The following is a 14191-nucleotide window of genomic DNA, read 5'->3' on the forward strand; positions in this document are numbered from 1 at the left end:
AGACATTTAACAAGCGCTGTGTGATTTTTTGTAAGTACCTTTACATTTGTTGTATATGGTGAATGTGGTTCCTGTCTTTGAATCAGTCACTTGCATAAAAATACAGTTGTCAGAAAATGTAATTGAATGAAAGCTGCATAGCGCTGCAATAAAATCTGTAATTAAATGGTTAATGTTCCTCGCACGCTCTCTGTCTCGCAACGTTGCAAGGTCAAAGATCTTCTTTTCCAGTGCACGTGTATGCTGGATTTCTGCAGTCTGTGTTCCAAGGAAACAGGGAGGAGAGTGAAGAGTTCTGAGAGCGAACGAAGTTTATTGCTTCTGATATACAGATATAGTCGCATGCTTAAAATTGAAACCGAAATGTATTTATAAATAAATAACAAACAGATACATTATTTAAGTTGAAATTCCATCACAGTTAAACCAAAGCGACAGAAATTTCTCATCGGTAGTTTCACAAAGTCTTCATAATAAAATGTTCAAGGCCTATTACATGCAGTAAAGTAAGGTGCCCGATTTTTCAACAATAGTGGGATATAGCGCAGCTTTCTATATGCAATGAAATCAAACACCACTTAAGTTCCTGGATATATTAAATGCACCGCTGATATGCAGTATTAAGCGGCGTGCATTTAGGGAAGGGTGTCGTTTTAAGAAAGCGAGTTACTAATACCCCAATAATCCATTGTGATATATGCTATTACTGCCCACCTTCTGTTTGTTTGTTTGCTTTCGTGTTTGTTCTCTTCAAAATACCTTTGTGGTTTTGTTTTTCTAATGAGAATATCGTTTTTTTAATGTCTCAATATTTGGTTCACAGTAACATCGTAATTAATTAACTTAGACCTACGACATGTTATTTTACAAACGCTTATTTTATTATTTTAAAAAATGTGAATGCTTTTTTTATTCAAATGTGAAATGACTAAAAAAAAAGACACCAGTAAACAAGTCCTCAAAATAAATGCCATTTCAATGACTTTAATAAGCAAAATAGGAAACCATTTCTTCCAAAAACAACAAAAAATAAGACAAAACAGAAACCAGCCTGAATGGAACTACTACAGTCCTTTTTCATTTATATAAACAGGATTGAAAATTGATCCCCATTGCAAAATACATGAAATAATAATACAAAATAAAAAAAAATCCGCTGCTGCAGTTTTAAGTTTGATTTCAACACAGTTGAATCAGTAACAAATCAAAGGTTGTATTTTTTAATGCATGATTCTTTTTAACAATATTATTTTAAATGCAAGCACCATGCTTTTTCATATGATCCTGACTCTATATCTGTTAATTTAAAACATAATAATAATAAAAATTAAAAAATTTAAAAAAAAACTTAAACTATGCATCTGGCCAGCAGAACCAGAAACAATGAAAACAAAAAAGGACAAACTTCAAATTAAAACAGAAACACACACACGCACGCACGCACGCGCACACACACACACACACACACACACACACACACACACAGTTTTCATTTTGGGATTTTTTTGTAAGTGCAGAACCTGAATCCTTTTTTTTACTGACCGGCAGAAAAAAAATAAAGGAAAACGTAAAATATACCAGATTAAAAATCTAACTGTTTAACTCGTCTGAAGAATGCTACAAATATTCACAAATATCTATTGAAATTCAGCTCTCTCACGTTGTTCTTGTTGTATTTTAGACACTTTCATTTACAGGTGCAAAACATCACTCCAGGTATTATAAATAAATCAGTGTTCGCATTTCTTACAGTATATATTTTATAAAGGATGGCTCAATTGACACTACATTGGTGCAATTTGAAAATACCAATACATTTCCTGGCACAGTTACTGAAAATAATCGATTTACTAAAAATCTACAAAAAATATCTGATTGTATAAAGTTGCGATTATCTCTATAAAATAGAATTATTGTCTTCATCAGTATCCCTCAAACTATAATCTCAATTTCGGGTAACTGGAATACTTCTAGCTGTTTATGTGTGTATGTTAACACATTAACTTAAGCCCCCAGCAATGACATTATTGAACAGCAGTGCCACAATACTACATTTGTAGTATAGCTTGGTAATTCTGATTGCTGTCATGTGAGAGTTACTTTTGTCGCGTTACCGTATCGCTGTAGTCCTTGTTTGTCTTCCTTTAAGGAGGCCAGCACAACAAAACCAAAATGAAAACTGCAGACACCGAAACTATAATAAACCAAAACATTAAAAGTGCACTTCATTTACAAAGTTGGATGTCTTTTAATGCAACTGCAACACAAAAAATGCCCATAACTTTGAAAAAACCCAAAACTAAATCAAATAAATTTAAAACCAGCCTCTAACCAAGTTCCTGTGCAGTTTAATATTGCATATATTTACAAGCTAAAAATCACCCCTCCCCTCACCCCCCCCCCCCCCCAATGAAAACTGCTCAAGCAGTAACGTTTATATTTTGTGATCATTTCATTTTTTTTTAATATAACCCGAAAACAAAACAACAAATAAAAAGCTTAGATCGACAACATGCGTTTAAGATAAACAAGAACAAAAGGTACAAAATAGAAACTATTACCATACATGTCCAGCATGCAGGATTAATATTTAATGCAGATTTTTGTTTATATATATATATATATATATATATATATATATATATATATATATATATATATATATAACCAAGCAGGCAGGAAACCAAGAAAATGTTGCATAAAATGTAACCCTCATCCAGTAGTCCTAAATTCTCAAGCGGGGCACATACGGGGAAAGAAAGTTGGCATTATTACGTAGAGCGACTTTCCTTTGTTTTCCTTTTTTCTTTTTTCCAGGCAAGTACTGTCTGCAGATGTTGCATCCAGCGTTTTCTCTTTTAGTCCAGACAGGTGTTCAGTCGCTTGTATATGTCTGTTCTAGCATCCCCTGTAGCAGAAGACGCTTGCAAGAAAATAAGTCCCACTTCACGTTATGTCTGGGAGTTGTAAGCAAATTAGTATGGAAAGAAAGTTCAGAGCAGGCATTTTAAAATCGTCTCTGAAAAAAAGTGTATCTGACTCTACATTTAAGTAAAAGCAACTAATCTACAAGTCGAGATGTTGCACAAGTTTTAAGAAATTGCCTCCTCTGTCTACCACTCCTAGCTATCTTGTAATTGGGTTTTCAGATGAAGATGATTAGATATGAGATTATTGTTTCTTGATAGTCTCTTCTTGTAGTAATAGTATTTATGTGTTAATTGTTTATGTACTTATTATTATTATTATTATTATGTATTATTGTTATTATTATTATTATTATTATTATTATTATTATTATTATTATTATTATTATTTTATTTGGACTCACTCGGTGATTCACATGAAGAACTCTGGAGATGACGGGTTATCGCTGGTGGACCCAGCATCTCGGAACCCGTTACTGCCTGTCAGTTTCTCGCACTTGAGTTTATACGCGTCTCTTTCGCGGGCCAGTCGGTTGATTTCTTGCTTGAGCTGCTCCACCTGATTAACCAGCTGGGTCTTCTCGCTCTCCAAGACGTGCTTCTGCTGCACCCGCTTGTAGCGGCATGACTGCGCGTAGCCTCGGTTCTTGAGGGTCCGGCGCTTCTGCTTCAGGCGGATCACCTCGTCCTTGGTGAAGCCACGCAGGTGCCGGTTGAGCTCCCGCACTGACATGGACACCAGCTGGTCGTCCGAGAAGCGGTCCTCCACGTTGAGCCCACCTCCGTGGTGACCCTGTTGCTGGTGGTGGTGGTGGCGGTGGTGAAGCTCCTGATGGGACTCCGGCGAGGTAGGGGATGGGCAGTCGAGATCTTGGCTGTGGTGGTGATGGTGCTGGCCGTGCGGATGATGGTGTCCTGCGAGCTCATCGTGATGGTGGGGGACACCAGGGTACTGGTGATGGTGCTGCTGGCCGTGAACGTGGCTGTGGTGGTGGTGGGCTGCTCTGTAGCCGTCGAAGCCGCCTTGCTGGAGCTGCTGCTGAACATGTGGAGGCGGAGGGTGGCCGTGTGCTGTGGCACCTATCAGGGCTTCCACCGCGTCCTCCGGGGTCAGATTCAGCGCCTCTGGGTTCATTTGCTGGTGGTAGCCGCCGCTAGGCAGCCAGTAGAGCTCTTCCAAGTGGCTCTTCTGCTCTGTCGGGCTGAAACTGGGCGAGGAAGGCACCGAACTGCACGGCGTGCTGATCGGAGTAGAAGACACCGAACCAGGCGGCTGGAGCCGGTTGCAGTGCCGGATGGAGGCGCGATCCAACCCGGCCAGAGCCTCTTTCTTCACATCGAACTTCATCAGATCAAAGTCATTGACGTATTCCAGTTCCAGCGGGATGGCGGGGAGCTCTGTTCCCATGCTCAACTCTCCAGCCATAGTTTCTTTATCTGAGTAACTAGGCTGCTATTCTTGCCAACGCTGCAAAACTCACTTTTTTTCCGTGTCTTTTGTTTTCATGCAAGGGGCAGTATACTAACTACTCCAACCACTGCTGCAAAACTCGACTTCTATAACATGCGACTCTCTTCTTTGTAGTAAACGAAACGAGAAAAGTCCAATTTGTTTCACTAATGCACAGCAGTCATCAAGATTATGTTTTTGTCAGCTGTTACAATAATCGCTAGGCTATACTGTGCAAACTAGAGGCTGTAAGCAAGTAATCTTATTTGAGCCCCTCTGCAAAAGTACGAAGTTCAGTTGTCTTTTCCTTCTTGCAAAACAGCAAACGCTACAAAAAATGTTAAGACAAACATTAGCTACAGCTGAGCGTCTCCCTGCTGCAGTCCTGTATTGTAAGTCCCTTTAACAAGAAAAAAATGAGGTGCGGATGAAGTTTTTTTTTTTAGCGAAGAAAGCAGCTTTCCCTCTCTGCACCGCAGAGATTTCAGCTCCTTCCTCTATCACACGCTCTGCTCCTGAGTTTCTCTCTGAGCTTCAGAGAATGCTTAGCCTGCGCTTTATTATTATAGCCGGCCTGGTGTGACGCTAAAAGAGGCGGGTTAAAACCAGGCTTTCTCCAATGGAAGGAGGGCTGAGAGTGTGTTACAGGGAGTAAGGAGGGGTAGTGGGGGGAAGGGGGGGGGGGGGGGTAGTTTGACAGATAGAGGCAGTCAGCTGACTCCCTGAAGGGAAGGGGGGTGGAGGGGGGGAGAGTGTAGGGATCCAATGCCTTCACTGTTCATACTGCCTTGCCCTGAACGGGGATTGTGTTTTTCAAATTTTCAGTACGATACATTTTGTTTGTCTTTCAAAGTTTGCTTTTGTCTCTGCAAAAATATGTTATTAAACTCTTCGCCGCTGTTAACTTCAAATAACGCGGAGTGAAAAATGAACATTTCGAAGGGAACCTCAAGAAACACATTCAAGACCGTCCCTGGTCGTTCTATTGTAGAATCACATGGTTAATTCGAGCTTTCATTTGATAACACTTTGCACTGTGCATCTACATTCTAAAATAACTACAACAAACTTTAAGGTGTTTCTTTTTAAATCTGTGGTAGGAAAGCATCAAATATTACACCACCCAATTTCCACAATTAGGTTCAGTTAATGCATTTTGTATTATTATTGTTTGCTTTACAGATTTCGTTTTGGAATGAAAAAAGACCCGAAGCCACTCATAACCTCGTTAATCTATTTAGCACATTCATTTCATTATTGCTAATTTAATGAAAAGAAGGCGCCTGGAAAAGAGAAACACATAAATATATAAACACATAATAAAATAACAGACGTGAAGGGGTTAACTCGTTACGCGCTAATGCTCACACACACAAACCTCCAATTTTGTTTTGTATTGTCACGGAGTATAGATTCTGTGCGTAATTACTCTTTGTTGAGATAACAGGACGCTTTGTTTTTTGTTTGAACATTTTGTAACCGTTCGGGAAACTCGAAAGGGGGGTGTGGGGTTCTCAGTGTCTTGTGCTGGTTTCGGAAAACATGCTAAAGAGTGACCCCATGTGGCTTCATTCGGAATTACCACGTTGCCTTTCCAAACTCATCACGAAGCTACATTTTCCGTACCAAAAGTTAGTAATAAAAATATAATTTATTTCCAAATATATATATATATATATATATATATATATATATATATATATATATATATATATATATATATATATATATATATGTATGTATATATATATATATATATATATATATATATATATATATATATATATATATATATATATATATATGTTTAGTGGTCCCTATATAAGTACAGTGTTGAAACAGAATGCATTACCACGGCGTTTTTTGACGCTATACATATCAAACACCCCCATCAACAGTAGCCTAATGTATAATTAATTAATTTAATTAGTTCTAATCCATTACAACGTTGATCAAATCACATTTCTAATGTAATACTGTTAATGTAAAAACAAGTTATTTGTCCATTGTATACATTTTATAAAACTATATATATATATATATATATATATATATATATATATATATATATATATATATATATATATATAAACCGATAACAGCAAAGTAGCATCAGTGAGGAGAAATGCAATATATATTCAATTAGTAAAGACTGTTGTACAGGGACGTAGGCCTGCAGCTTTTTATAAATGGTGTTTTAATAAATCTTTCCTTTCAACACGAAGTGTTTTCAGAAATTTGCAGGAAATTGGTCGTAAATGAGTCAATGTGAAACTATCGATTTGATTCTAATCCTGTTTTCCTCCTCGCGTACACAGAGGCGGCGGCTACACACCTCCAGGTATTGATCACAATAGGAATTGAGGTTGCTGCGCGCAGAGAAAGCGACAGAGCTAGCCAGCGTTGTTTGTACACAAATGCTCTTGTGTGTTTAATTAATACCCACTTACATTCTGTAAAGTTCTATGCAGCTGTGCGGTCATTTATAAAGTTTCATGCTTCAGGTTTATTGATTGGTGATGATGATGATAATGATGAGTATCATTAATAATAATAATAATAATAATAATAATAATAATAATAATAATAATAATAATAACAAGGGGTTTAAAGAAAGACACCAGAAGAAGAGAAAGAAGGGGGGGGGGGCTGCATATTGTTTCACTACATGGGGCATATTTAACCACCACATTTTTTAAGATTTGAGATTTTTGCTAACTTTCACTGCGAAACTTGTGGCCACATGTCTGTCATTCATACTTCTTTATAGTTTTAAAACCCGCACGTATATATTAGTTCCCAGTTATGTCGTTGAGACGCGTTTCTCAGTTAAAACAGTCTATAAGAAAGAAAGAAAAAATAAACTTAAAATCAACACCATGATGTGGTTTTTGAAACTTAAGACCTTTTCAAATATTCTCTTATAGTGCAAAATTCATATCCAACAATGACTAAGCTTGGCTGTCAGTAGTCTATAACTTTTTCGATTACATTTGAATAATGACACCATTATCCAGCCGCTTTCCAGAAGTACCAAATAATAAAATATATGGTGTGTGGAATTATTATTAAATGCTATGCATAAATGACCAAAATACGTCATTGGTCTACAGTTGATACAGTGTTTGTTATTCAGTACTTTTAAAATGCCATTATAAGGATAGCGGTGACACAACTAAACCGCAGCGGTGATATAGTAATATAGTATCACTTTAAAAGATGCACCTGTCAACATAGTGTGCTCACACCTTGCATGTTAAACCTCTGATTGTATAAACAACGTGTTTGATTCAATACAATTCTTAATCGGGCAAACTCTGATCATTTTAACGCATGCATTTTGGAGTATACATACAGCTGTAAAGCATAACTTAACCCATTCTAAGAAGCATTTTGCTAATTGTTTGCAGATGAAGGCCTATTAAACTAATTATTACTTAGTACATGCACATTTGCATAGCCCTACGCTTTACACACTTAAGGAAAATACACATTTTGTGTTAAATCTGTAATTAAAAAAACAGCTTGTGTTACCTTTTACACATTCCCGCGTAAACTGAACGGCGTGCAAGACAAGAAAACACCCAGTGTGTAAAAATAAGTCTCACGTGTATTTGCATGTCAAATAGAGATTCGATTGGAGTGCAAATAGCGTGACACCGCTCAAGACCAGGGCGCGCGAAATAATAACCTGTGCCGTGCATTGGCCCTGCAGCGTTGCTTGCACAATATTGTAATGCGCTGTGATACACCGTGGGCTGCTGGAAGATCCCCCCCCCACTTTTGTAATAGCAGGTTGTAACGGAGCCGTGGAGTAAAAATGACCAAGTCAGCAGCATATTGCTGGTTAATGATCTATTAAGTGATCCGTGTGCTTATAGACAGCGAAAAAAGTGTTGATGGTTGCTTATTTATACTAATGAGATCCCCATCCTACGATTTTTAAGAATGAATAACAGAAACACCTTAAAAAAATATATACACACACACACTCTTATTCCCATAGTAGTCAGTTAAACATGCGGTGCTGTCCGGATTTAAGATCGTTGCATCTCCCCCAACCATTACCTTATGGCCCGCTGCTGTATCTTGCTTGCTGTTGATCTTATCTAATAGTATATATATATATATATATATATATATATATATATATATATATATATATATATATATATATATATATATATATAATTTCATAAAAAGACAGCAGCAGTTCGTACATCGAGAACTCTCGTTCAGAAACAGGATTGCACATGAAGTAACCGGAGCCGTTACAAGACGCGTCGATGGGGGTGAGTAAGGTGCCGCTATCACCCCTCAAATATCAAGTGCTGAATCTTAATACATTGAATTAATGAATGATAGATGCGCTCTCCACAAGCAGCCTGCTCCTTTTTTTCCATCTGAAGCATTCTGTAATATGTTCAAATGTGGACAGGGTTTTTATTTTTTTTTTCTGTTTAGATTTTTAAAGGCATGAAGAATCCAGTGAGGTAGGGTCCCATCTGAATCTTTTATTAAGCTATATGTCCCATGTCAGAATGGATTAAGTATGTGGACACCCGTACCGTGCTTCAAATAGAAAAATACATTTTGAATGAATATTGATGGCGATACTACTAATAGTAATCTGCCGGCTTTGCATAAGCATTGGCTTGTCTTCTGGCTTCAATGAAAAAAATAAATAAATCGAATTTTACTCTAGAAAGTGAGATGCTGTTGTGGGAGCTTGTCACTAATTCAAATGTAATTATGTATGTGTCAATTCATATTCAACACTAAAATGCAATAGAAAAATGTATAAGACTAGCGTTTATTAACCCGTTACAGATAACGTCTTTACTGGGTAACAGTTAAACGTGTTCCAGGTTGCTTATTTACATTTCATATTTGAATATGCCGTGCAATTCCGTTATTAAAACCACAGCCTATAGGATTAGATGAACACATTAACAGATATGTAGATAGTAAATAGATGAACAGGGTATAGCTTCTGCCCAGCCCAGCTAATATTAACTGTGGACCTGTATGGTAGGCTAGATTAAAACACGATTAGATTAATACTTGAGGATATTTCTGAATATGCTGATGCCCAGGCAGGCGGAAATACCATGTTTCTAAAGATTCTGAAGTTTACTTAGTGGATCAAACATGGTTAATCCGTTATTCTGCTTTAAACCAAAACAACTCTGTATCTGCCAGTCTATCCAATGGATTGACTGCATGGCTGGCTATTTTATTATATATTAAATATGCCAAAGCCCTAGCTATACAGAGTGCATGGTGCAAGTTAATCTTTATTATTATTATTATTATTATTATTATTATTATTATTATTATTATTATTATTATTATTATTATTATTATTATTATGTAAATAAGGTAGAATGGTGGTTAACAAGTAACTTTTTTGTCACTTATTTTCATTCATTGCTACATTTTAGATTAAGCACCATTAGGTCATTGTTTCTCATTCCTATACTCTTGGCCTTAATCCCAAGTGTCCGATAATAATAAATCAGTTAAAAAGATGAATTCATGTACTGATTTCGTATATAAAACTGTAAGCTATATTTATATTCTGTTACTATGCATAAAGTAACTGCAGTTCAGCAGGGCTGAGAACACATGATATTAAAAAGCAATGCATTATGTTGGAATAATAAAATAAAATAAAATGTGGAAACGTTTGTCTGCTTGACTACCTTACTATGGTTTTACCAGCCAACAGAAACACATTTGCAACTCCCCTATCAGTATGTCAACGCACCGTTACAATAATCATTGGACACATGTAGATGTAACGTTAGTTCTTAACCATTTCCAGCATGTTTTACAGTCTGGTAATGTGATGAGCTCAGGTGCCATTCCCAGCTAGTTGAACCATTCCCAGCTAATTCAACTCGTGGTAAAGTCTGGATCAAATGGGTCCAACTGCTTTGCAATTGGAATCTTATTTCCAGCCCTGTTAAACGAATCTGTGTGCAATCAAGTCTTAATCAACGCTTACGCTTTGCAACTATAGGAAAAGGAAACGTTTATTATTTTTTATAACTTGCTTAGTTGAAGAAGAGCCCCCTGGGACTGGATAGCTAATGCCATTGAATTATTGTATTTATTTGATAGATTTCGTAAGATGGTTCAATAAAAAAAGGCAGTGTATTTAAGGCAGCATAGCAAGTTATACAAACCATGCTGCAGGTGCTTTTGTCAAGCCTGGACACACTTTCTGAGCTCCTCTGGAACGCATACATTTTGGCAAACTGTCATCTGAGAGCTCGACATGAAGGTGAAATAAACCACAGTGAAACGTACCGGCTGAGCCAGGGCTGGCTGTGGCAATCGCATGAAACATTCCTCTATACAGGTTTCTTTCTGTAAAGGTCTTAACCCAAAGGTATCCCATTTGTGAAAGGTGTTGCTAATACAGAACCAGCTATTTGAGCAAATTCACTTCCTTCTCTAGTACTCCAGCACCACTGCGTGACCCACCTGGCATGCTGCATAACTGGTTGATCAAGTCCGTCAGATTGCCACATAGATCCAACAGAAGAAGAAGAACAAAAAATCCTAATAGTGAGTCTGGTATTTTATCTTAGTGCATGGCTCCCCAAGTGGTCAAATCCTGTAATGATATTGTTTAACAGCTGGTTTCAGTGTCCCTAAATAGCACTAATCGTGGTTAACATTTGGTAGCAGATAACATTGGGCCTTTCAAGATTAGTGCTAATAGGGATCTGTGAAACCAGCTGCTAAACTCTTCATCTGTTCTGCCCACCTCTTGACAGCTATAAAATCAAGTAGAAGGATACAGAATATTTAAAGATACCCACTTGATTGATTTAGTAAGTTGAAATGATGCTTTACTGCTATTTGTAAAGGCTTATCAGAATCATTTAAGCAACATTTCTGTAGCCACCACTGGCCATGCCTCATGCTGGTTTACAAACGAAGGAATAAGTGGGTATGTTATGATGGGAAGATTGAAAACCACTGTCTTAGTGAATCAAAGACATTTGCTTAGTGTGAGCGCAAGCAGTCCACTTTTTAAAATGTATATATAACAGAGTTCGAAGGTGTTCTTTATAATCCTGCCAATCGTTGCCAGTAGTAGCATAGAGTGACTTAGTGGCAAGTGTTTTCTACAGTTTAAACTATCATTGGGGAATGTTAACTAACTGGCCTGTAAACAAAGTGTATTTGCAGTGCACAGAAGTCTGCAGACTACTGAAGAATGTAAACAGACTTCCATACCTGGTACTTTAATGTAAATATGAACGTGATTGTGGGACACAGATGTGCTGTGCATCAAACAATGATGGCATAGATCAATATATTCTGTAATTTCAGCAAACAAAACTTTCAAAACATTCAATTTAATCAAGAAAAAAAAATGCAAGGGATTAAAAGCTAGCAAGCAACCCCAGTATAACCCAAGTACATAAAGGAAGGAAAGGAAAATGTAAAGCTAACATTCTATTTTTAATAATACAGAAAAGCCTTGCATGCATTGACAGTGATTATAGATTCTCCTCTGGGAAAGGCAATGATTAGTGGTCTGTTTTTTCTCAGCACGCTGCTTTCTAATAAACTGCTCAGACCACAGCCAGCCAATGCTAACTGAAACCCCAGGACCAGCTGTTTTTTTTAAACCTTAGAAATATGTTGCTTGTGGAGCCACACTCGACCACAGCGGCAAACTCAAAAAATAACTTTTGCTCGTGCTTCATGATGCATTCTATTAGAAATGGTCTCCGCTTGTGATGAGGCTGCATGTAAATCATGGTTTAGCACTGACTGCTGTCCTGAGGTGACCTGCCATGTCCTGGGGGAGGGATATCTCGTACAGAGACATAATTGACAAGGGAACTGGCTACTCACCATCTTTATGGCCAAACATGCATCACGTTAAAAGTATGTGTTTCTGAACTACTCTTTTAATACACAATCAGCTGCTTTTGTTAGGACCTAATTCACAGCATTGACACAGAAAGAAAAAACACCTAGAATTCTGCTCTGCAAACATTAAAATGCACAGTAATAAAAATCTTTCTGTAATTAACTGGTGTGTAAAAATGAACATGCCACTGAGGTGTATGTATACATGTCATGTACAGTATATAGTCCATTCATTTATGCTGGTTAGTCCTAATCTACCTAAGGTAACGTCAAATAGTTCAAGATGAATGCTTATCTGTGAAACCAGCCAATATATTACCAATAACAATAAAATGGTCATGGCATGAACCTGTTATGATTACAACATTAGTTTCACTAGGAATCATTAATGGCAAAAGAAATAGCTGTTGGATGGCTTGTAATATCAGTTTTTGATAGATGTTTTTTTTATTGTAATCCACCGTTTGGGGTGAGCAGTGTATTTTTACTATTTACTGGTCGTAACTTCCAAAGCACATGGAAAGGCGAAAATAGCCGCCTGCTAAAAAAATCATTAATCTTCCGCAGATCTGTGTCACCCCACCTAGCAACACCAGGCAGTGTGGAGGATCAGGCAGCAGTGAAATCAGTGACCCACTACCAATTGGCTCTGAAAAGCCCACCAGCCTTTAATAGACTTTTGCTGATCCAACACTTGTTTGCAGTGCAGCACAAAGAGCTGATTGCTTCACCTGACAAGAGCATGGCTATTGGGGACTCCTCTCTTGGCCCCTGATAAATGACCCTGTTTTTTGGAGGGAGGGTGGATTCACAGCCCAGCTTGGTGCTGCCTTCTTCCTCTGATCTGGGAAAGCAGACGCCCGGGTCCACCTACACGTTCCTGGTATCAATCATGAGCAGTGCCTACGTACCAAACAATTGAGCCCATTTAAAGATGACATTCTTATTAACTTTTTTTATTGATTTATTTTCACACACTAAAACATTACACTAGTGCTAATTCTAAACTGAATTTTGGAATTTGGAATTTTGCAATAGTTAAAAAAAGGGAGAAATTCTGCTTTAGGCCAGCAATATTTTTTACCAGGGGGTATTTTAATAAACAGTAGCAGATCTTGATACCCTGTTTTAAAATATTGACTGGTAGAGATGAAAAGGATATAATCCCCTTTATGGAAAACAACAGCAGGATTCATGCAGTTATAGGGCGGTGGTATTGTTATCTGCCACTCTTTAGATCATGACAAGGTTTTGTGTGAGTATTACATTATTAGGTATATTACTGGCTACCAAGTCTATCAATACACACCAAGGGGGTTATTTTCACAGCTTGTGAACTTACGTTCAGTGAATCTTTGGCATTTAATTTCCGGTACAAAAATGGTGAATCATGTTTATCATTATTACTGAAACAGCATAACTTATTTTTCAGCCAGTGTGTTATTTCTCCCCTTTTGAAAAGCATAAACAGTGGCATTGGCCATTGTTTTTTTCAGTCTTTGGGAGTCCAGTGACATTTCGAGATTCATTTTAGAATCAAAATGAATAAAATAATCTTAGATTCTTTTTGCAGTATTGCACGACCAAACCACCCTACTTGTTGCTGCAGTAAGGGAGTTGCTGCAGCAAGGGAGATGCCTCTGTCATGGCTTTTGCACGTCAAAAAGGTTTATTGGCTTTCTTATTGATTCCAGGTCGAATACAAAAATGATATTTTGGGCAGTTCGCTCAATTAAGTAATCCATTATCACACAAAACCCCTACTGTAGTGCATTGTGAGAGAATGTTCATTTTATAAGGTATAAAGCTGGATTTGGGCACTCCGAACACCCTTGATGTGTCAGTTCAACCTGCCTTGTACCCCCTCCACAATGAATCCATCACAGAGTCCTGGAGCTTGCTGACAGCTTGTTGA

At 37.6% G+C, this 14191-nt stretch overlaps 1 protein-coding gene across 1 annotated transcript; it reads right to left on the bottom strand.

The window, feature by feature from the left end:
• Positions 1 to 958: 958 nt before the first annotated feature.
• LOC117427617 (transcription factor MafB-like) lies at positions 959 to 4922 on the bottom strand. The gene has a single exon (XM_034045815.3). The coding sequence runs from the start codon at positions 4351 to 4353 to the stop codon at positions 3340 to 3342; it is 1014 nt and encodes a 337-aa protein (XP_033901706.3). The 5' UTR covers positions 4354 to 4922; the 3' UTR covers positions 959 to 3339.
• Between the last annotated feature and the right edge of the window lie 9269 nt (positions 4923 to 14191).

Source organism: Acipenser ruthenus, chromosome 29 (assembly GCF_902713425.1).
Source record: "Acipenser ruthenus chromosome 29, fAciRut3.2 maternal haplotype, whole genome shotgun sequence".
Classification (NCBI taxonomy): domain Eukaryota; kingdom Metazoa; phylum Chordata; class Actinopteri; order Acipenseriformes; family Acipenseridae; genus Acipenser; species Acipenser ruthenus.